The 22,500-nt window shown below is 39.2% G+C and overlaps 2 protein-coding genes across 2 annotated transcripts in view; both read left to right on the top strand.

Annotated features, from left to right (window-relative positions):
* LOC140930734 (CDK5 regulatory subunit-associated protein 3-like) overlaps nt 1-10,088 on the top strand; it is a 17,511-nt gene extending 7,423 nt beyond the window's left edge. The window contains exons 10-16 of the mRNA XM_073380438.1: nt 2,437-2,499; nt 3,632-3,878; nt 5,184-5,269; nt 5,800-5,868; nt 7,566-7,702; nt 8,367-8,538; nt 9,946-10,088. Of these exons, the coding sequence (XP_073236539.1) occupies nt 2,437-2,499; nt 3,632-3,878; nt 5,184-5,269; nt 5,800-5,868; nt 7,566-7,702; nt 8,367-8,538; nt 9,946-10,017 (846 nt within the window). The 3' untranslated portion in view covers nt 10,018-10,088. The remainder of the gene's footprint in view (nt 1-2,436; nt 2,500-3,631; nt 3,879-5,183; nt 5,270-5,799; nt 5,869-7,565; nt 7,703-8,366; nt 8,539-9,945) is intronic.
* Nucleotides 10,089-16,397: 6,309 nt separating this feature from the next.
* Nucleotides 16,398-22,500, top strand: part of LOC140931990 (uncharacterized) — an 8,327-nt gene continuing 2,224 nt past the window's right edge. Inside the window, exons 1-3 of the mRNA XM_073381662.1 lie at nt 16,398-16,454; nt 16,670-16,760; nt 18,928-19,083. Coding sequence (XP_073237763.1) covers nt 16,398-16,454; nt 16,670-16,760; nt 18,928-19,083 — 304 coding nt within the window. The remainder of the gene's footprint in view (nt 16,455-16,669; nt 16,761-18,927; nt 19,084-22,500) is intronic.

Here is a 22,500-nt window from a genome sequence, read left to right on the forward strand (position 1 = left end):
TCATTGAAAGTTTCGTTAATAAACGAAAAAAACAAATTACTTCAGTCTGTTGGAAAGTGTCTTACAAAAGAATATTTAGCACTTGCCAATTTTAATCTTATGGTTAGTAAGGGCAATTTTTTTGAGGGGGGGGGGGGGGTAGGGGTGGGAGCTTGGGGCTGTTTTACGGCTGGCCAATTGATTTTGTTTATAATGCCCATTACGTGTCTGTATTCGCTGTGGGCCTTAAGAAATTACTGTACTTGTGAATGGCAAAAGCACAGCTTTCTTCCAAAAAAGGAATTTTTCCTAAGCATTAAATCAAACGATTCATACAACAAAAATGAACTTTGAAAAACTGTTAGGCTAACACCATAGCCGCAATCTGATTTAATCTTCTTCCAGTTTATTCATTCGTGGCCCCTTTTGCATTTGCTGTTTCATTTATAACTTTGTGAGTTTTCCCCGACATATCAGTAAATGAGTTGTCGTCTCTTCTGTAAACTGTCTTCTAAGTCATCCGTGTTAGACCCGATTCCGGCCATCTTAATGAAAGAGTGTTATGACACCCGGCCTGCTATCTGTAGTTACTCAACACTGCGATTGTACCTACAGCCTTCAAAGAAGCTGTCGTTGACCCATACTGAAAAAGGACTCTCTAGATCATGAAGTATACAAGAACTTCAGACCTATTTCGAACCTAAGCTTCATTTCCAAAGCCACCGAGAAGGTTGTAGCTGTGCGTCTCAATTATCACCTTGAGGATGCAAGTCTACATGAGTTTTTCCAATCAGCATATAACAAAGGCCATAGCACTGAAACAGCGCTTACGCGAATACACAATGACATTCTACGTGCCATTGACGATGGAGAGTGTGTTATATTGGTGTTACTAGACCTCTCAGCGGCGTTCGACACGGTAGACCACGACGTTCTCATCACTAGGCTAAAACATCGTTTCGAAATAAGTGGGAAAGCCTTAGGATGCATGGATACAGCCTTATCTATCCGGAAGGACCCAGTTCGCAAAGATCGGAACTGAGCGCTCATCGAGCCGGAATCTCTTTTGTGGTGTTCCCCAGGGCTCAGTGCTAAGTTCCATCCTGTATTCCATGTACACCTCACCACTCACAGACATCATCAGTAAACACAACATGAACCATCATTTTTATGCTGATGATAGCCAAATTTATTTGTCTTTCAAGGCGAGTGCTGCTGGCGAACCGACTACATCCAAACTGCGCATTGAGTGATGCATTCACCATGTTCACAACTGGATGTCAGCCAATAAGTTGATGCCCAATCACACGCCCGTCATCCACCACAGCCCCCGCTAGAATCTATTCTTGTTTGCTTAGATGTGATCTACTCATCGAACTCAGCAAAGAACATCGGTGGGTGGTTTGACACTGTCATGTCTGTGGACAAACAAATAAGCAGCATATGTCAGTCTGCTTTCTACCACTTGCGCAACATTGCTCAAATCAGTAAACATATCTCTTTCCGTCATTGTGAAACTTTGATCCACGCCTTCGTAACATCCAAGATTGACCACTGTAATATACTACTCTCAGGTCTTAAGCAGGATCACTAGTCCGAAAACTCCAGTATGTCCAGAATTCAGCAGCCCGACTTCTAACAGGCTCACGTAAACTCGAGCATATTACACCTGTGCTAAGAGATCTACATTGGTTACCCGTTCATGAGCGTATTCGTTTTAAAATTTTTGCTAATGACTTTTAAATGCCTTGATCAACTAGCGCCACTCTATCTAAGTGACCTCTTAATTCACTATAGACCATCAAGGACATTACGTTCGTCTGATAAAGAACTACTGATACAGCCCCGCTGCCATCTTAAAACATATGGGGAGCGAGCTTTCTCCTTTATTGCCCCAAAACTATAGAATACCCTCCCATGAAGTATAACACGTTGTGAGTCAGCAGAATCTTTTAAATCCACTCTTAAGACGTACCTTTTTAGAAATTAATTTAAAATTGTAAGAATCATTAATTGATTTTTAATGTTACTTAGTTTTCTTTATCATTCACTGTTGTAAAGCGCTGTTGGTTCAGCAGAGAAACATCGCTATATAAGAAGATTATTATTATTATTATTTTAACTTTTTGAGCAGTTTTTTTTATTTATGTTTCACTCAGTTTGGTGACAGTTCCGACTGTTTGAATTTTGATAAATTTTGTGACCCAGCTCCTTTACGTAATCACTTCAGTAAATTCAGGCAATTTTGTGTCCAAAAAGTTATTTGGTAAACCAGAGATAAATAATATACATCCTGCTCTTTGATGTACCCGTAAATAACATTGTGTTATTTAAATCAATTAGAGTAGTACACACATACTGTAGTAACAATCTTCTGTATTCCTTGCCGTTGATGTTATCCTTCTCATCAAATTGGGCTGTTATTTAAAATTCTTTACCTTGTTATCGTTCCCATAGGTTGTTGTTGCAGACAAAACGCCTCAGTGTTCAGAAGTAAAAACAGAACAGAATAATGAGGAGGTGAGTTACTAAAGAGACTGTCTTCCCAGTGTAGAAACATAAATAAATAAATAAATAAAGGCATAACAGCCCTGCACAAGAGGTTTGTTATAATGACATTACGAGTCTTCATAACCAATAGCTTCACTGCTTAACTGACAAACGACCCGGCATAACATCGCGACTTAATTGACCTATCAGTTCAATAACCAGAGTTTAATATCATCGACTAACGTGATGCCACTCACTTTGACTCTGAAGATTACTACCGCACAGGTGAAACGACAGTCACTGTAAGGAACAACAGTCCTATTCAGACGTTCACCCGGACGATAATACTCAACCTACTTAGGTTTTTTACAATAGGCCATTTTACAGTTATGGATGGAAGCGAGGCTGAGGATGACCTTGTTTTGATACAAACCTTCCTGCTTTATCATGTAAATCAATTTATTCTTATGCTTACTAGTATTTTTCAAGAACAATTTCCATAACAAAGCAAAGAAGGTTTGTATCAAAACAAGGTCACCCTCACCCTCGCTTCCATCCATAACTGTAAAATGGCCTATTTGAAATTTTCACATGGAGCTGATACAACTATATAATCATGTTTAAAATAGATCCTTTACTATCTCTGTTATACAGTGTAGGCGGCCACTTCATACAAATCAGTCCATTTCCAAGTTCCAAAACTCCCACTTTCAAAACGAGGCTGCTGCAAAACCTTCTTTTGTGAAAACGAGTTTTAATTGAATGAGAACAAAAAATCATTTCCTTATCAGTAGCTTCAAACTTAGCCTCGCATTGAAACAGAAGCTTGGGGCAACTCGATAATGGCCTAATATCTGTTATGCTGGCCCTTGTTGCTAACGCAATATTTAATATTGCGGGCGACAAGATGTTATTACGCATGCGTGGCATGTATATAGCCAGCATTCGTTAGGACTTCTATTGAGAATGAATGGAATGCACAAAACGCAATTTGATCATGCGCATTTGGACTTTCTATCACTCGTCATCTGAACGCGCGTGTTTTAACCATCTGCCACGTGAAACGTACGCAAGGCACAGCGTTTGAGCAAAAGCGTTTTGACCTTCGATCGTTGTCGCCCGTACTCCATAACCTTGTTTTATATTTTACTTCACCTCACAGATAGACTGGGGCATTGAGGCTGTTTCCAGCACCAATGATGACACTGGCAATATTGATTGGGGTGAGGGAGATGAGAAGACATCAGAGGGTATTGACTGGGGTGACAGTGGTGACGCTATAGACTGGGGTACTGACGGAGGGCAAACAAGCTCTGAGGAGGCCGTGATAGACTGGGGAGAGAATGATGTTACTGATGGAGGCGTCGCACTTGATAGTAGTGGAATTACACTGGAAGATTCTGGTCAAGGTAAGGAGCGTCGCTGTATAATGACAAACTTCTTCAAGGATTGTGTCACGAAATTTATCAGTTCTGAACTTTGAACGGCTAGGAGAGAGGGAGGGGAAAGTGCCTAATCTCCTCTGCGTTTTCCTTCCTTTCCCCTCCCCTCTCGAGGCCTGTTAGGTAGGCTATCGTACGGTTAAAGTGGTTCGGAACACCACCCGCCAGTTATTCTCCGTAAGCTTCATTGGCTACCTGCCCTTGGGTAAACATATCTTTTTCTTAAAATTTCACTCATCACTTACAAAATTTTAAACGGTTTAGCAACCAAGTACTTGTACTTGTACTTGACTGATCCACTGATTTGTCATCAACCGTTTAGGTGTCTTCGTGCCCAATGCTACTAATAGAGACCTTACGATCAGACAACGGTGACGTCCTTGAAAACGTCGCTGAAAAATAGACTTCAGATCCTTTCAAACCATTTCGCGTTTATTCCACGACGCCCAGTAACTTAAAAGAAAGGAATTTATGTTGGAGCTGAAGAGAGAGGACCGCACATGAGTGCAGACAGACATGGTAGAATTTATCGCCTTGCCATTCTTGTCCTCATGTAAACTTAAAATTTGGTCATTTCACGTCGTAGTTGTACAGGGACGGCCAAGAAATATATAAAAAAGCGTGATGCACGTGCAGAATTGTTGTTTTGCTCATTAAACCTGTTGCTTTTATGACTTTGCCGTTGTCGTTCGTAAGGTACCACAGAACAGTGTTTAGCCGGCCTGACAATTGCGGTCGTCGCCAGCTTTTTCATCTTGCGCGCCAGCGCCTTAAAACAATCTTCCTCTTGATGTGAAGGACGTCCTTTTCTTTTCATCTATTAAAAACAGGTATTTTTAAATTTCGGGTTTTAAATCCTCCTTAAAGGAAGAACAGGGTGCAAAGAAAACTCTTCCCTACGATCTGAATGCCTGAAGCAGGCCAACCTCCCAATCACTATATAAAAATTATAAGAGGTAGATTCAGCTAAGACAACGAGACCTCACTGTAGTGACGATGGCGCGTGCAATACTGAAAACCGAACTGTCCAATGACAGGGCGGCAAACTGAGCACCAGAATTAGCGCTCAGTCCTTTACGCGCGCTTTCGCGTTATCCTTTGATGATGTGTTGTCTATGCTAATTCTGACCAATTATAATTCACCTGTAACTATTATTGGGGATAGGCTTTTTTGAGCTAGCATGCAACCTTCGTGTTTTTCCATTCCATCCAGACAATAGTACAGTTCTATTAGAAACTAAACCCTTTATTTACTTGTTTTGTATCTGTTAGATGGAGAAGTTATCAGTGGACCAGATGCCGAGACATTAATGGATACAACTCAAACTCGAAATCTTCTGATTGATGAACTGTTGGAGGTACAGGCCGGCTTCATATCTATTGTTCTAAATTATTTTTTGGGTCTTTTGCTTTCTATAAAAGGACTATGGAGGGGTACGCATTTGACTCTCTTTACTTCCGAAAACTGCTATCCGTTGAACTGTTGCGAAGTCAGAGTTGGTCACTTACAGAGAGTAAGATACACTAGCCATTCCCTCCCTTCAATTGGTTTTGCACGCATAATTTTATTTTTCGTTCACGCTTTAAGAACGGCAGATACACTGCTTCAGTTGTCGTAACTTTCTAGGGTTCCGACGACAGTTTGTGCGACGTACCTCTGGCGTTCGGTCGACAATGCTCTGGTCTTTGGGCGACTTGACAAGTTTTTTGCTTGCATCATACCTTTAACCTTGAAGAAGTTGTTTTAATAGCTTAAATGATCGACTTGTTTGCCCTGTAAAACACATCAATGATTAAGTCGGGGATTCAAGGAGGAATGACTTTAGAAAATATTTTTCGTCTTATTGTTTCCTAGGCAGTGCACTGACATGTGTTTATTTTTTATCAGCTTCAGGGATTTCTCCGTCAAAGACTAGTGGAAATGAAGAGCGATTCTGATGTTCTCTCTGCAAATCAGGTACCTTAAAGATGGTTAAGAACACTTGAAGTGTGTTATATAGTGATTCTATGTCATGCCTTTCTGTAGATAGCAGATCTCTTATGGTTTTTGAGCGGTTTTCTTTCAAATGCCGTAAAATTCCGAAAATAAGCCCTGGGGCTTATATTTTTCAAAGGCCCTTTTTGAGGGGCTTATTTTTGGAGGGGTTATATTCGGAGGGGCCTATCTACGGGGGAAATTTGCGTTTCAAAATTGATTGGGCTAGCCTTATAAATGGAAGGAAATTTACCGTTTTTGCTTTGTTCTAATTTGTATATGAGGGGAATTTCCTAGTACAAGCCTCCCGTGGGGCTTATATTTGGAGGGGCGATTAAACGGAAGGTGTTTTGCGTTACGAGCTTGGGGGGCTAATATTTGGAGGGACTTATACATGGAGGGGCTTATTTTCGGAATTTTACGGTAACATGGTCAAATTTGAAAACGTGGATTCATTGCTTGCAAGTCTTCCTAAGCAGTCCACAGTAATTTCTATCCTGACCAGGCTATTGATACATTGGATTTCCATTGTTACAACTTGAAAGTATAAAAAGCTGGGTGTCAAACTTTGAAGTCGGCTTCACATGTGACGAACGTGATGCATATGAGTAAAATCTATTGTTCTTGATCATTAGTATCAGGTCTGGCACATGTGAGGAAGTTCGATGTTTGAGTCAAGCCAGGTAATAGTTAAAGGGGTATGTCACGGGTAAATTGCTGTTTTAGATCAATTCTATGCTTGTGTAGAGTTATCATGAAGATTTCAAACAAATTTTCTAAGGGAGCATTAACAATAATAGGCTGATTTAGCAACAGGACGGGAACGTCAGTTGACGACGGGAAAGCGCGCGGAAAGGACTAAACACGACTTCCGGCGCCCAATTTGCCGCTCTGCCATTGGTCAAGCCAGTTGTTTGATTTACGCGCGCCGTCGTCAACTGACGTTCCCGTTCTGTTGCTAAATCAGTCTAATATTTCATTGGTGTGTTTTCAGGCATTTCATTGAAACTTGATAACGTTGGCAAAATTTTTTTAAGTTTTAATCCTTCTCCTTCTCTACCAACCTTTACCACAGACGACAGTGAACAGTTTCAACGCCTAAATATAGTGTTTAGGCCTGTTTACATGGAGGTGGGAGACCCCAGGTAGGTGAGGTAACTCGCGGCTGGTCACCCCACCTATCATGTAAACGTGATCAAATGAAAATGAGAGATTATATGGAAAAGCGGTTTACCCCACCTAAGCGGGTTACCTAGCCTTCCTGGGGTCCCCCACCTCCATGTAAACAGGCCCTAAAATAACAAAAGTGGGCGAGAAAAGTTTAAGCTTTTTTTAAAAGAGAGCAAATAGCGTTACATAGCCTTAATCGCCTCTTTAATCTGAGGTCAATTTAATAAAACTTTTATAAGTAAGATTTACAACAATGGCTACACTTGTAAATTACACTCAGTTACACAATTAGGTGTAAAAAGATTCATACATTTTGTACCCGAATAAATTTTGTCTTCGGCAAATAAAGATTATTGATTTGTATTGTACCTATAAAAGTTTTTATTAAATTGACCCCTGGGTGTCACACTTGTATGTTCAACAGTATTAACATATAACAGCACCGTTTCTTTTCTTTTGAATTGTAATTCTTCTCCAATTTTCTCAGTTTAATTCTTGTGTTTAATTAGTTTGCTTCAGCGCCGCAGTTGATTCAGATGCAGTCTGTTGAGTCCGTGAAAGCCATGGAATCAGCTGTTACTGATGTGCTATCAACACTCACCTCAATGAAGATGCATAATCTGTTTTTACTGAAGACGTCACCCAGGTATTTCCCAGACCCCAGCTGTTGTCTGTCCATTGGATAATGCATTTCATCACTTTAGAATCATAAAGGAAACTAGGTCGAGTTAACTTGGGAAAAGACGAGTGGGACTGTTACTAGGGACAGGGAAACAAACTGACCAATAGCTGAACGGCGCGTCGCCAGTAACGATCCCAGAGGCCATTGCGGTGTTCCAGTCCCTTTCTCGTTTGTAAAGTAGCGAAATGGTTTCACTTATATATCTCCGCTGGATAGTCATTCATCTGGCCCCATTTGTTCAAAAGGTGGATAGCGCTATCCACTGGATAAATCTCTATCCACTGAAAAGCGGAATTGGTTTCCCGGATACTTATCTGCTGGATAGTGATTTATCCAATGGATAGCGCTATCCAACGTTTGAACAACCTGGGAATGGTGGACAGTTCTGTCCAACGTTTAAACAACCATGTCCAGGTCTCTAGGCTACGAGTATAACATCTTTTTATTTAACCGCACGCTCGCGTTATTCACCAACTCAACAGTTACCTTTTCTTCTCTGTATCACCAAACAAGAAAATGATTTCACCGTTAACCATCGTAAGATTTAGATTCAGTTAGAAGAGACACTAAAAGCTAACGCCTTTGGTTTTGCAAAAAAAAAATTCCAATTGGCAATTGGTTGTTTCAGATACTTGGACCGTTTAGCAGACTCATTGCAGCAGAAACTCAAAGTATCCGAGAAGTTAGTGGCATCCAGCAAGGTGATGGCTGAAAAACGATTGGCCGCTTCCAAAGAACAGATTGACTTGGAACCAAAACTGGAGGTTATTAGAAGCAAAACCAAGGAACTACAAGGACAGGTGTGTGTTCTCTTACACAATTTTTCACTGCTTTGGTTCCAAAACATAACTTTTGAAAAACCGTTGGTTTGTCTAGTCATAGGTGTTGTTTGCTTACATTCCATTCATTGAAAACTCTATCGTTGGAACCATTGGGAAACTTAAAAACAAAAAGGCAAGGACAACATCATTAAGGCATCATCATCACAATCATCTATAACGAGGACAAGAACAATCCCAATAGCACTTACGTCCAATAATCCACATATTCCGGACCTTGGGTACTACATATTACCCAATTATTTGTTATCGTTTCCCTTTGCTTTCATGTGTGATAGAACCGCTCCCGTTTAGGTCAGAATAAGCGCGGCGGGGCACTCCCAGATGAAAATGACAGGGATATTCTTCTAAGGCGTAGAAATTACTGGTTTTGGTGTCAGGGTGTTCAGGACGAAAAGAAAGAAAACAAACAAATGCCGTCATACTGCCTTGGAGTATGGTGTCCCCTAGGGGTCAAATAAAGCCTGAGTCAGGCCTACGATCGGCAGCGACAAAATTAGTTGAGACACTTCTCCCTAACGGGGTTTTCTTACGTTTTACTGACTTCAAAAGGGGAAAATAAAGCTTTTCTTCCCCCATCCCCTTCTTGCAATGTTGTGCCACTGTTCAAGCTACCTGTAGAAAACAACAAACACCCCAACTTTGAATGGAGGGGAGGGCGATTGTTCTCTGAAGTTACCCTATTTGAATACAATGTCTCAACAATTTTGTCGCCGTTTGGAGACTGGTCTTCTTTAGGAATCAAATAAAGCCTGAGCCAGGCCTAGATTGGTCTCTCTTGTGGGTTTGATTTTAATGTTTTAAAGACCACCCCGTCTGGGAGTCACATGGGAGTTCCCTTGGGATTAGGGTTGGGGGACACTGGTTATGTCGCAGTTGAATGTCATTAGCATAACTCGTCAATAAGAGCCTCAATGAGAAGTTATAGGCAATGGGCAAGGTTGACGTAATGGTTAGAGCAATCACCCGTCACCAATGTTGTCCGGATTCAAATCCCGGCGTCTACAACATGTGGGTTGAGTTTGCTGTAGGTTGTCTCCTTTGCTACTCCGGTTTGCTCCTGCAAATTCCAATTCGATCAGGAATCAGGTAGATGAAGAACCACGACGTGGATGCGCTACCTCTAAATCGGAGTTTATTTATTTATTTGTTATTTATTTATGAAGTTATTACACATAAGGTTTTTCTAAAATTATGATATTTTGGATTGTTGAGCTAAGTAAACACAAACTACCCGAAAAAAAATAGTGCTTCTTATTTTGGTTAACATTTATTTGCAATCGTACGAACAACCTAACACGTTGACCTTCATATCCTCTCATTCATAATTAAAAATATGTTTGATATTTCTCATTTTTTCCTTTTCAGATCGCTGGCGAAATTTCCAAGAAATACAAAAATAGACCAGTAAACATTATGGGCGAAATAAATACTATGTAGCAAATTATTTATTGAAGCGAAAATAGAAAACGACGGTAATAAATGAAATTTGTTTCTCAAAGAAATAATGTTTTTTTATATTAACTATGAGGAATTTTCCCAACTTCCCGTTAGGGGCGTTTCTGTCATTCGGGATTTCATCATGTAGATCATCAACACAGAACAATACCTATTATTCTCAAATTCAGGTCACTTTTCTTGATACGATGGCGGATTGATCCCTGGGATCAATTGTGTTCTGATTGGCTTCCTGCCTTGTTCCCTCACCTGATGTATCTATGCTTCCGGTTTGTCTGCCGAAGACTACTTGACATCCAAGAGCGAAAGACACGGACATTCGAAAAGTTAGACTGGGAGTTTTTCGTTTATCTCATAGAGAAAAGAGAAAGTTAAACACGAACGCAAATTACGTAAAAACAATTTGAAAACCCCTGGCAGTGCCTTAGAATGGTTCGGGGCTGTCAACGGATCAGTGAAAGCCGTGGGTGTTGTGCTGTTAACGTACCTGATAAAGGGACTAAATCCTCTTGATGAGAGATTGACTCTCACAACCCAATACGTCTTACGATTAAACTCTTTATTATAAGGAGACTTAGTCTCTCACAATATTATTCTTCTGTTAACTTCTAAGCTTTCTTCTTCAACTTAACCTTCATTGATCTTCAACAGTTCTGTACTTCTTTCTTTTTCATCTCTTTCTCTCTCTATAACTGCATACTCTTTTCTTTCTTCAGTTCCTTAGTAGCACGCTATTTATTTGTTTGCGTGGCTGATATGTTTGCCCGCTCTTAGTGATTAAATTAGAACTAAAAGCTTCCTACTGTTTAAAGCTAGTGTCAACATAAAATTAATCAGTTTCCTAGGCTAAATTACTTCTATGTCCATTTTAAGGATAAATGTGTTCCGAGGGACATCAAGTTTGGAGACAAGATGTCTCACTCTTAAAAAGCACACTGTTAATATTTACCTTTCTGCATGCAAAGCTTATTAGAGCTTATTAGTAAATTGGCAGAATTGGTTATTCATCATGTTTCATTGTTAAAGCCCATTGATCGGATATTTATCGAACTTCATTAGCTTTCCATATATCTTCAAAATCGGGGAGATAAGCCCAACAAATAGCTTTCAGAATCTCGTACACTGCTCGCAGTTTTTCATAGCTAATTACAACGTCACAACGAGAAGGCACGTTATACAAGATCACTGTGCGACCTAAAAATATGTATAACAGTACTTGTTATTTTTCTAGTGCAGTAAACTTCCACATTAATAACACCTTGATAAAACGGACAACAGCCTAATCCTTAGCACAAATTACAGATGTTTGACCAAACTGCCGATTGACTTTTTTACAGCCTGTTATTACTGACTCATTTAAGGTCACAACATCACAATTTTATTGTTCTAAATCTAGCTTAACCAACACACAGCGTCATCTCTCAACGGGTTACAACAGCTCCTGGTTACTAATAAAAAAATTTTCATCTCTCTTTTTTCGTCATATAAATTTGTCTTTTTGGCTGGATTCATTATTCAGTGGAAATTGATACTCAGAGTGCTCTGTCAAGACGATTCAAGCTCCTAAAATTATTCAAGGAACTAAATTTGGAACTCTTAAAAAGCCCATGTTCAGTTTATTTCATCTGATTATTTTTTTCATTCAATGGGAAAATAAAACGAACTATTAAGGGTACGACTTCCAGTGAGGAATATTTGAAATAATCGCGGCCTTCCCTCGAATAATCGCCCCCCAGCTATTATTCGAGGAAATACGGTATCGTGCTCGCATTGAAATCTAAACGTTCCCATTGTCCTTTTTTCAGCAAGAGGTAAGTGCTTGCTGACGTTTCCTATTCAATTTATTCATAATTTGCAAGTTCAATGAAAGACTTAATGGAAGAGACATCACTCTCTGTTTCGCAGAGATTTCACGCACGCTATCTTTTCCCTCTCCCAAGCCTTCCTGTCTAATTAGTTTTTGCTGGATCACATTGCAGACATGTAATTTAGTCCTACAGAATATTGCTGTTATGTATGGAGGCAAAGAAGCAATGCACTTGCTACCATTGCACTTCAGCTAGACAGAGAGGGGATAAAACGCGATGAGAAGATGGCGAGAGGGGCAGGGGGGGGGGGGGGGGGGGGGGGTTCGCGATTATTCTAGTGAGGCGATGATTTTAAATATTCCCGTCAAAAAGTTGAATTATTTTTGAAAACTCGTAACGTGGGCGATAATTTAGAGAGGTTTACAAAAAAGGATGATATTGCAAAACCGCATCATAGTTACCACCTGCTTCTTTTAAAAGAAGATGGATTTCGCATGCGCGTCCTGTTTAAATAGTGTTATTTGCGTTGAACTTCCCGTTTTACAACTTAGAAAACATGACGATGATTTTTACAAAAACGGAAGTATTGGTCCAAAGTCATAGAGTCGTACAATCTAACTACTCATAAAAGATAGTTGTCATAATTATGCACGTGTAAAAATTGGTTTCAAAAGCTTTCGCTTCTTGAAACCTTTAACTGTTGTTATTGTTATCAACTGATATTGGATTGACAGAAAGATGACTGTTGCACTCTTCTTAACAAGTAAATTATTAATAAATTCAATAACAGGTATAAAATGGGTCTTTTGATCATGAATTAGTTGCTGAAAATACAAAGATTCAGTGATTTTTTGCACCGTCAGACCTAAAAAATATAACAATGGTGGCGGTCTTTTGGTGTCTCACTCGCTTTGTTCGTTCTCACTGCTGTTATGGTAGTTTCATCGGTAATGTCCGAATAGGACTTCTACGCAAGTGTTTTTGAAACTCAAATTGGTAAGTTAACGCCTATAATTAACTAAAAATTTCTAACCATCTTTATGATTCCCACACTTATGTCCAGGATCGATCTTGTTAGCAAAAATTTGCTAGCAAATTGCTTTCGCAACTGTCGCAAAAGAAATAATTGAGAAAAAATTATGTAAGAAAATCACTTACAAATATCGCAAAAATCGCAAAAATAACAAATCCAGCAAGAATCAATACTAAGAAAAAAAAAGAAACCAAGAAGGACCCCGAAATGTCCGCTAATATCGCAAAAGTAACAAGGATTTTTCTTGCTAGCTGAAAACACCCGTGACAAATATCGCAAAAATAACAAATCTAAAAAGAATCAAGACTTGGAAACAGAAGAAGCCAAGAAGGGCCCCGAAATGTCCGCAAATATCGCAAAAATCGCAAAAACAACAAGGATTTCTTTTTTGCTAGCTAAAAACACCCGTGACAAATATCGCAAAAATCGCAAAAATAAGAAATCTAACAAGAATCAAGACTTGGAAACAGAAGAAGCCAAGAAGGGCCCCGAATTGTCCCCAAATATCGCAAAAATTGCAAAAGTAACAAGGATTTTTCTTGCTATGTGAAAAGATTGAGCAACAAATATCGCAAAAATAGCAAGAATAACAAATTTAACGAAATACTTCACTTAGAAAGACAAAAAGTCAAGAAGGGCTTCGAGATGTCCGCAAATTTCGCAAAAATCGCAAAAGTAACAAGAATTTTTCATGCTATGCGAAAAGACTGAGCAACAAATATGGCAAAAATTGCAAGAATAACAAATTTCACAAAATTCTACACTTAGAAAGACAAAAGGCCAAGAAGGGCTTCGAGATGTCCGCAAATTTCGCAAAAATCGCAAAAGTAACAAGAATTTTTCTTACTATGTGAAAAGACTGAGCAACAAATATGGCAAAAATTGCAAGAATAACAAATTTCACAAAATTCTACACTTGGAAAGAGGAAAGCTCAAGAAGGGCTTCGAGATGTCCGCAAATTTCGCAACGTTCTTGTCCAGTAATTTTGTAATGCTTTCCATTTTTGCGAAAATTAAATCATCAGTTACAAACGTGACACTATTTATAATTACTGACAGTAGCAAAATGCTATAATATCAATCTGTGTATGCTTCGTTCTTCCATCAACATACAGCTACAATGCATAGAAAGGAGTGTCACTCACAGAAGGGGGCAAATTTTCAGCAATAAAAGGGGGTGGTTAACAATCGTTCCAAAATATCAAGAATAGCAGATTGAGTGAAAAGTAAACAGGTCATAAGATCCGCGCATTATACATGAATGTTGCGGTGCAATACCCATAGTTTTCTAAACAGGGATTGCCGAAAGTAACAAGAATTTTACTGCCATGTGAGACGATTTAGTACCAAATATGGCAAAATGCCACAAATTGCGCTTGAGTAACAAGAATAGGCAAGAATTGTTGAAGGGCAAGAAAGGGGCCAAGAACACCCGCGCATCACTGTTTTTCCCTAATAGTAATGCTTATCTTAACTGGGATAAGTTCTTGTCCAGTAATTTTGTAATGCTGTTCCATTTTCGCGAAAATGAAATCATCAGTTACAAACGTGGCACTTTTTATAATTACTGACAGTACCAATCTGTGTATGCTTCGTTCTTCCATCAACATACAGCTAGCTAGGATGGCAAGAAAAATCCTTGTTACTTTTGCGACTTTTGCGATATTTGCGGACATTTCGGGGCCCTTCTTGGCTTCTTTGCTTTTTAAGTCTGGAATTTTGTTACATTTGTTATTTTTGGGATATTTGCGATATTTGTCACGGGTATTTTTAACTCGCAAGAAAAATCCTTGTTACTTTTGCAATTTTTGCGATAATTGCGGACATTTCGGGGCCCTTCTTGGCTTCTTTGCTTTCTAAGTCTGGAATTTTGTTACATTTGTTATTTTTACGATATTTGCGATATTTGTCACGGGTGTTTTTATGTCGCAAGAAAAATATTTGTTACTTTTGCGATTTTTGCGATAATTGCGGACATTTCTGGGCCCTTCTTGGTTTCTTCTTTTTCTAGGTCTGGAATTTTGTTAAATTTGTTATTTTTGCGATTTTTGCGATATTTTTCACGGGTGTTTTTAGCTCGCAAAAAAAATCGTTGTTACTTTTGCGATTTTTGCGATAATTGCGGACATTTCGGGGCCCTTCTTGGTTTCTTCTTTTTCTAGGTCTGGAATTTTGTTAAATTTGTTATTTTTGCGATTTTTGCGATATTTTTCACGGGTGTTTTTAGCTCGCAAGAAAAATCGTTGTTACTTTCGCGATTTTTGCGATAATTGCGGACATTTCGGGGCCCTTCTTGGTTTCTTTTTTTTCTAAGTCTTTATTCTTGTTAAATTTGTTATTTTTGCGATATTTGTCATGGGTGTTTTTAGCTAGCAAGAAAAATCCTTGTTATATTTGCGATTTTTGCGATATTGGCGGACATTTCGGGGTCCTTCTTGGCTTCTTTTTTCCCTAAGTCTTGATTCTTGTTAGATTTGTTATTCTTGCGATTTTTGCGATATTTGTCATGGGTGTTTTTAGCTAGCAAGAAAAATCCTTGTTATATTTGCGATTTTTGCGATATTTGCGGACATTTCGGGGTCCTTCTTGGCTTCTTTTTTTTGTAAGTCTTGATTATTGTTAGATTTGTTATTCTTGCGATTTTTGCGATATTTGTCATGGGTGTTTTTAGCTAGCAAGAAAAATCCTTGTTATATTTGCGATTTTTGCGATATTTGCGGACATTTCGGGGTCCTTCTTGGCTTCTTTTTTTTCTAAGTCTTGATTCTTATTAGATTTGTTATTCTTGCGATTTTTGCCATATTTGTTAGTGATTTCTGACATAATTTTTTCCTAATTACTTCTTTTACGACAATTGCAAAAAACATTTGCTAGCAAATTTTTGCTAACAAGATCGATCCTGGACATATCTCGATTCCCATGCTGAGTTCACTTCCTCACATTGTAATTGTCGTGTTTTTGAAAAAAAAAAAAGCTCTACGCGTGTCGTTTTTAAGTCAAATGGTTTTAATGTTAAGACACAAGCTAGTAAATCTGGCATGAATCAGACTTGCAAAAACACCTCTGTCCTTTGGGGTAACGATAGAAAAAGAAGTCAATCTCAGGGAGTGTTTTGTCCGATATCAGACATCGGCTGAGATTAGTAAGCTGAAATAACGAGACACATCCTCAGCACTCACTGAAGAATTCAAAAGGAAAGTTGACCGTATTACCGAGAGGTGGCCGTAAGGCGGGTTCCACTGTACTAAGTTAAAATTTTAACCGGGCATTGAACAAAAATCGTCAAACTGATTACGGTAAACTTATTAGTTCCTTGAGACTTTTTTTCAGTTTTCTCATCCATTTGTTGAACATTTTCAGACCATGTTTTAGTTGGTAATGTTATTAACACGTCCGTTGTTGCTGAGGCTGTTGAATGTCACCAAACATGCCTGAGAAATACCAGCTGCAAGTCGTTTAATGTTCATCCTGGTGCAGATGTTACTAAACACGTTTGTGAGCTAAACAACAAAACACGGAAGATGAAGCCGGATGATTTTATAAAGAAGAACGGGTCTGCTTACTATGGCTCAGTGAAGGTTAGTAAAAGCTAAATCAAATGAACGATGTGAAATTAAACCAGAGAGTTTTTTGAATTCCAAGGTATGAGGCTATACCCTTACTTTTTTATTGGAAATAGGGGTAATTGAAATAACACCGCTTGGTTTCTATTGTTCACAATATAAAGTTCACCCGCGTTCAGAGGTATGATATTATCATTAAATTATGTTTTCGTCCTGTTTATGCAACGCAGGTGTCCTGTGTTCCTGTTTCTCACAATAAAAATAAACCAACTAACAGCGGTCAGTGTCACCCTGGATACGAAGGAAAACGATGCGAGAGGAGTGAGTTATGCTTCGTTATTATTAATAGCGGAGCTCAACGCGCGTGCGAGGAGTTCCATACCTAAGAAAATTTGGTTATCTTTGCATCCGATAAAAAATCACGTTATCATACGTGCAGCCTGCCTAGCAGGCGCAAGAAAGAAAGGGCGCGCGAGCGTTCTTTCTTGCGCCTGCTACGCCGGCTAAAGTACGTCCGCCCATCCGTCCGCACCACAGGGAAACCAATGAGAAATGTCAAACGTTCTAGCCGTGTGGGAGCCTGTAACCAGTGTTTAACTTGATAATCGACTTCCATGTTATGACCATTTCTTAGCTTTTAATTGATCGCAGACTCATTTTGTGTTTTTCAGTCATGGTTCTCCCCTAAAGTTAACGTACAGATTTGTGGATTTCTTTGTAATGGCTCAAGTCCATTGTCTGAAGTAAATTTAAAATGCATAAACGGGAGCTTCGCTTTTAGCTCTGGCTAAATCTATGTATTATTTTCACTGGAAAGCAATGGCGAAACTGATTCTACGTAAAACTGTTCTAGCTAAAAAGAGATCGCAAAAAATCGTTCTCCCAATCACATGCTGTGTCAGTGATGTGTTTTGTGCACATCATTCAGTGCTTATTTTTTCCATATTTCCCGCCTTTCTTGATTGTAGCTCCCTTAATACTTAGCTCATTTAAGACAACAAGTATAACTTTACCTTCATAGAAAGAGGATTTTTTTCTCAAAACATGAACAACAGTTTGGAAATAGTAAAAATAGGTTTGTAAATCTCAGTGTCACGTGAGAAGATTATGGAAGTCTGCCCAACAATATAGAGGAAAATGTGGAAAAACTAACAACAAACACCACTTCCAAAAAATTTACTTACTTTAAAAGTCTTTCTCTGTTTTTTGTTGCTCATTGCAGCCAGTTTCAGTTACAAATTGCTACTGTTTTTCAATTGAATAAAATACTTTCTTATCCCTTCCCCTTAATTATTGACTATTTTCGAATCTCCCATAGTGCACTCTTTTTCCCCCCAAATTTGTCATAAGTTTTTGTTTTCATATGCTCTAGGGAATATGCAGTTCCCCAGGAGCATTTGAAAACAATAATATACAAAATTTAAGGGGTAAACAGAGGATATTCTGGGATAACGAGACAAATAATTCGAGAAGGTAGTAGAGGAATTTTTTTTAACAATGACACTGGAGGAGACCAGCGAAATGTCAAACTTAGTGACTTTATTAATCGGTGAAAAAACTTTAAAAGTGTGAAATGTATAGCAGCGAAATTTAGTAGTTTAGTTTACTGTAAAGAGTAAATTGATAGATTAAACTGGCAGGAAGAATGTCTCAATGTGTCTGTAATTAAGCAAATACGAAGCGGATGGTGCTTTGTGACGAATTCACAAAGGAATTAGTGCTTGTCAGTAATCGAAAAAGCGAGCTTTGTTCTCTATAGTCGAACCTCCCGTAAGCGACCACCCAAAATGCGATGATTTAGTGGTCGCTTGCAAGTATCGATCCACAGAAAAAGGTCCCGACAAATATTATGGCAAACCCGGAATAAAACTGTCAGGCTACTAAACCAGTCGCGGTGGCTTATGAGAGGTGGTCGTTTAAAAAAGGTTCTAATATCAGAGCTTTTACTGAAAAAAAAATTGGTGTTTTGAATACGTGGGGGGGGGGGGACTCCGCATATGAAAGGGGTGGGGATGCTCGTCGGAAATTCTGAATTAAACCCCTAAAGGAGACCGATCTGGGCGTTGCCCAAGCTTTTTTTGACCCCTAAAAGAGACCATGTTGAAACACAGACAAATGGGAAAACTTGGATTATATGAATGGAGTAACTAAAACGAATTAAAAATATACACATCAAATATATATTTTTATATTTTTTGCGTGCAACCCTAAACGAGACCTTCACGGCTAAATATGATGGCGTTTTGAAAAGAACACCCTAAATGAGACCAAAATCCGAAATTTACACCCCTAGGCGAAACGACGAGCATCCCCACCCCCTTCATATGCGGAGTCCCCCCCCCCCGGGGGTCACTCGCTCATGGAGGGCGGTTCGGTTGTAATTCCTTTATTCCTTTTTTGTCTTTCCTTTTCCTTTGCACGTTTGAAACGTTTAAGCGCATTTTGCAGAGAATATTACGTGAGTGTGAAAATGTATTGTTTTCTTTAGTTGTAATAAACCAGCCTGCTCCAAGTCCAAGACTTTTTAGGTCTTGTAAGGACATCCGGGACGCTGGGTACGCCAAGGGAGACGGGAGGTATATAATCGACCCTGAGAATAATGGAAATCCTTTGAAGGTTTATTGTGACATGACAACTGACGGAGGTAAGATTCGCCATATACTTTTATCTGTGATTTCTTAAGAGCGACCGTCTGTAAATATCGACCAAAATCGACTTTTTGTTGCACAAGTTCCAAATTCGAATTTCCTTCATTTTTGGCTCATCGATAACCCTTAATGAGTAATGAAACATGCTGTAGTTAGTTTTCCCAAGTAACGTATTCTTTTGTTAAAATTCGAGAAAACTCATTTTGCCCGTTCGGAGCTCAAAATCCACTTCCGGTAAAGCGAAATTTTACACAAATTCCATTGACTTGTACGTCGAACCACAACGATTTGGCAGCCTTTGTAGAACACGAATAGTTTTTATGACCCTTTCTTTCTTATAAGACGATAAATTTATGAAAGCTGTAATAATTTTGTGGCCAAAAAGGTATTGTTAAAAATAGGCCCTATTGACAATTTCTACCGTTCAAAATTATAGGGTTAAAATAATGTAAATTTTTACAATGCGTTATAACTTAGAATTTCGCAAATTGACTTTCTACGGCTTAACTAGGCCCCAATATATCAGAAAATCGAAACAAATCTCTGGGCAAACGATTTTAACTAGCCCGCAAGACGCCGAGTTCAACCCTAATTTTGCGAAAAATCGCGACATCCCAGTGGTTAAAAATAGCGTGACACGGCGCGTCACGCCAGCGGTGTTCTTTCAACATTCTATTCAACGCTGATCACATGCCAAATTCCAGCATACAATCTATATTACATCTTTCAGTACACTTATCTTATTTAGAAGAGTCATTTTGTTTGGATACAATATATAGTGTAGAACTGCCCAAAAGTCGGCTTTTTTGAGCGACGTCGGCAAGAGTCGACGACCGGAGCCCAACGAAGACAAACTTTAAACAAGTACAGTGGTGTGTTTTATTAATTTAAGCATGCGTCAAAAGGCATAAATACGTTAAATTTAAGACGGGGATAACCAATATTAACTAATTAGAACTCTTTTTTTTTTCTTGCGAGTTTTCTCTTTCAAGTAATTATGTATAAGTATAAATGTACGTTTCGATGTATTACTATCACGCTTATAAAGTTACATTGTAACGAACGTTTCAGAAAACATTTTAACTCGTTTCGATCGACGATGAAACACCATCATCAAAAACAAATCATCAGAAACTTTCCTCTACAGCAAAACGGAAAATAGAAAAAAAGTGTCGTTTTACTAATGCTAAAGCAGGAATAGTTGAAGCGTGATCATGAGCTTTTAAAAATGTCAAAAATGGCAAATGTTCCTAAATGGACATCTATAGATCCCTTGCATCGCCATTGGAAAAAAAACTCTCTGGCCCACTATGAACTAGCCTATTCCGGGCGTAGTGGACAGTGGACAGTGGCGCGAAATGGGGAACGGAAGAAAACAAACGTGGAAGAGAGTAAGAGGGAGAGAGTAGGAGGACCTTTCGCCATCTCTCCCTAACCCCGCCCCTTCGCCATTTTTTCTAGCCCACTTTTCTTTGCGTTTTCCCAACTACCTGAAGGCCTCTTACAGGTTACCTACGTCCTTCATTTACAAATTTTTATGGTGTATGCCGTTTTTATTCGATTAACCGCCCTGGGCGCTTATTAAATTTTTGGACCATGAGAGTGGGCGCTTATTCGAGGTGGGTACTTATTCGAGGCTGGGCGCTTATTAAATTTTCAGCAAGTGTAGTATATTAGTTTTGCAACAAAACAATAAATGGTAATAACAAAAAGCGGAGATGTAACAAAGCAAGGTTTCTGTAAAATGCTCTGAAGAAAACTGCGTCTTGGGGAGGGTCTCTTTATTACTTATTATCTCTTATTTGAGTTTGTGTGGGAGGGAGTGGGGTGGGGTGGGGGTGGGCGCATTAACTTTGCTGCCTTTAGGATGGGCGCTTATTCGAGGTGGGCGCCAATTCGAGGTTGGGCGCTTATTCGAATAAATACGGTATTCAACTTGAGCGTCGAGCACTTTTGGCGCTTTGTTATTGATCAGCGGGAACGGATTTGGTAGTACTAACTTTTCAACTGCTTTTAGACTGCGAAACTTTTTTTTCTTTCTTGTTTTCTTTCTTTTATTTTTTCTTTGTCATTTTCTATTGTATTTTTTAGACTTATTTTTCGATTCTCTCCCCAGTCTCACTCACCTCTCCCCTCCCCCGCCGTGCCCCCTCTGCCCCAGACAAGAGGGAACGACCATTTTGTTTTGCTCCAGACCATTACCTCGACTATTCCGCCTTCTTGGCTTACGCAAAAAGTACGGGCTGCTTTGTGGCCTGAAAGACTTTGCACTGATTGACGTTTTAGTGTCATGGAAACTCTAGCTGTAATACTGAACAGCAGATGACAGGTTAAAAAGACTGAAAGTTCCTTTCAACAGCGTTTGGAAAGAGAACATCGTCTTTTCCGCAAAAAAAAACAAAGCAAAACAAAAAACAAAACAATAACAATAGGGAAAAAAAATAGAGTATAATACTAAACCTAAGAAGAACCTTGTAACGAACGAATGGGAACACCTAAAAAGGAAAGACAGACTTGAGGACTTTCCTCATCCTCCGTAACCTTAGTCCATGAAACTTAGACGCCCAAGCAGGCCTTCAAAACCTTACTTTTGTCTTTGTCACAAACCGAATACTAGAAGACTGAAAGCCTTAGTCCGCTTTACGTTGGTACCGTGTAGATCTCCAGAAGAATTGTTTGCAGCCGGCCCTCAAAACCCCAAGAGACTTCGCCTGCTGCTGGTCAACATATAGGAAGGCTATTCCAAAGAACTGCTCCAAAAAACTATTTTTCTTAACATTTGTCTGGGGTAGAGGAATAGCGAGTTTTCTGTTGGTGTCTCTTAATAACTAATTAGAGATATTGCAACGATCTGCCATTGCTACGATCTATTATGCACTTAACAAGGCCCCTCAAAGTACTTAAGATGTATGACGCATAGTCTGCGATACACCCGCCTCTCACTGCTCTTTGACGAAACGTTCCTTGCGGCAGATAGCGATGAGAGGAAGCTTTATCGCAGGTTCTAGGCATCAAGGCTTTTCTACTATTTACATTGGTAAACCGGTCGCTTCACGGTTTGGGCAAATGGTGAGGAGAATTCAGGACTGACTAATTTTGATTCCGTTCGGTAATCGCGTTTACCATTTTCCTAAGTCAGTTTCGTTTAATGAAAAACGGCCGCGAAAGCCTGAAACTAATATTCAAAAAAGGTTTGAAGACATGAAATCCGAACTTCAGACTGGAAGTTTCCAACCAGGAAAAAAGGCGATTGCCTTTTCAGACGTTCGTTTGTTTCAGGAATTTTCCACTGAAACGTCGAAAGCAATCCGAAACTGAGTTTATGGTAAGCCTGGCAAAGCACCAAAGAGTCCTCTTAGTTTTTTTAATGGGTCATAGTCAAGCAGTAGCCTCATGATTCACACACGTTGTCA

Source organism: Porites lutea, chromosome 3 (genome assembly GCF_958299795.1).
Source record: "Porites lutea chromosome 3, jaPorLute2.1, whole genome shotgun sequence".
NCBI lineage: Eukaryota > Metazoa > Cnidaria > Anthozoa > Scleractinia > Poritidae > Porites > Porites lutea.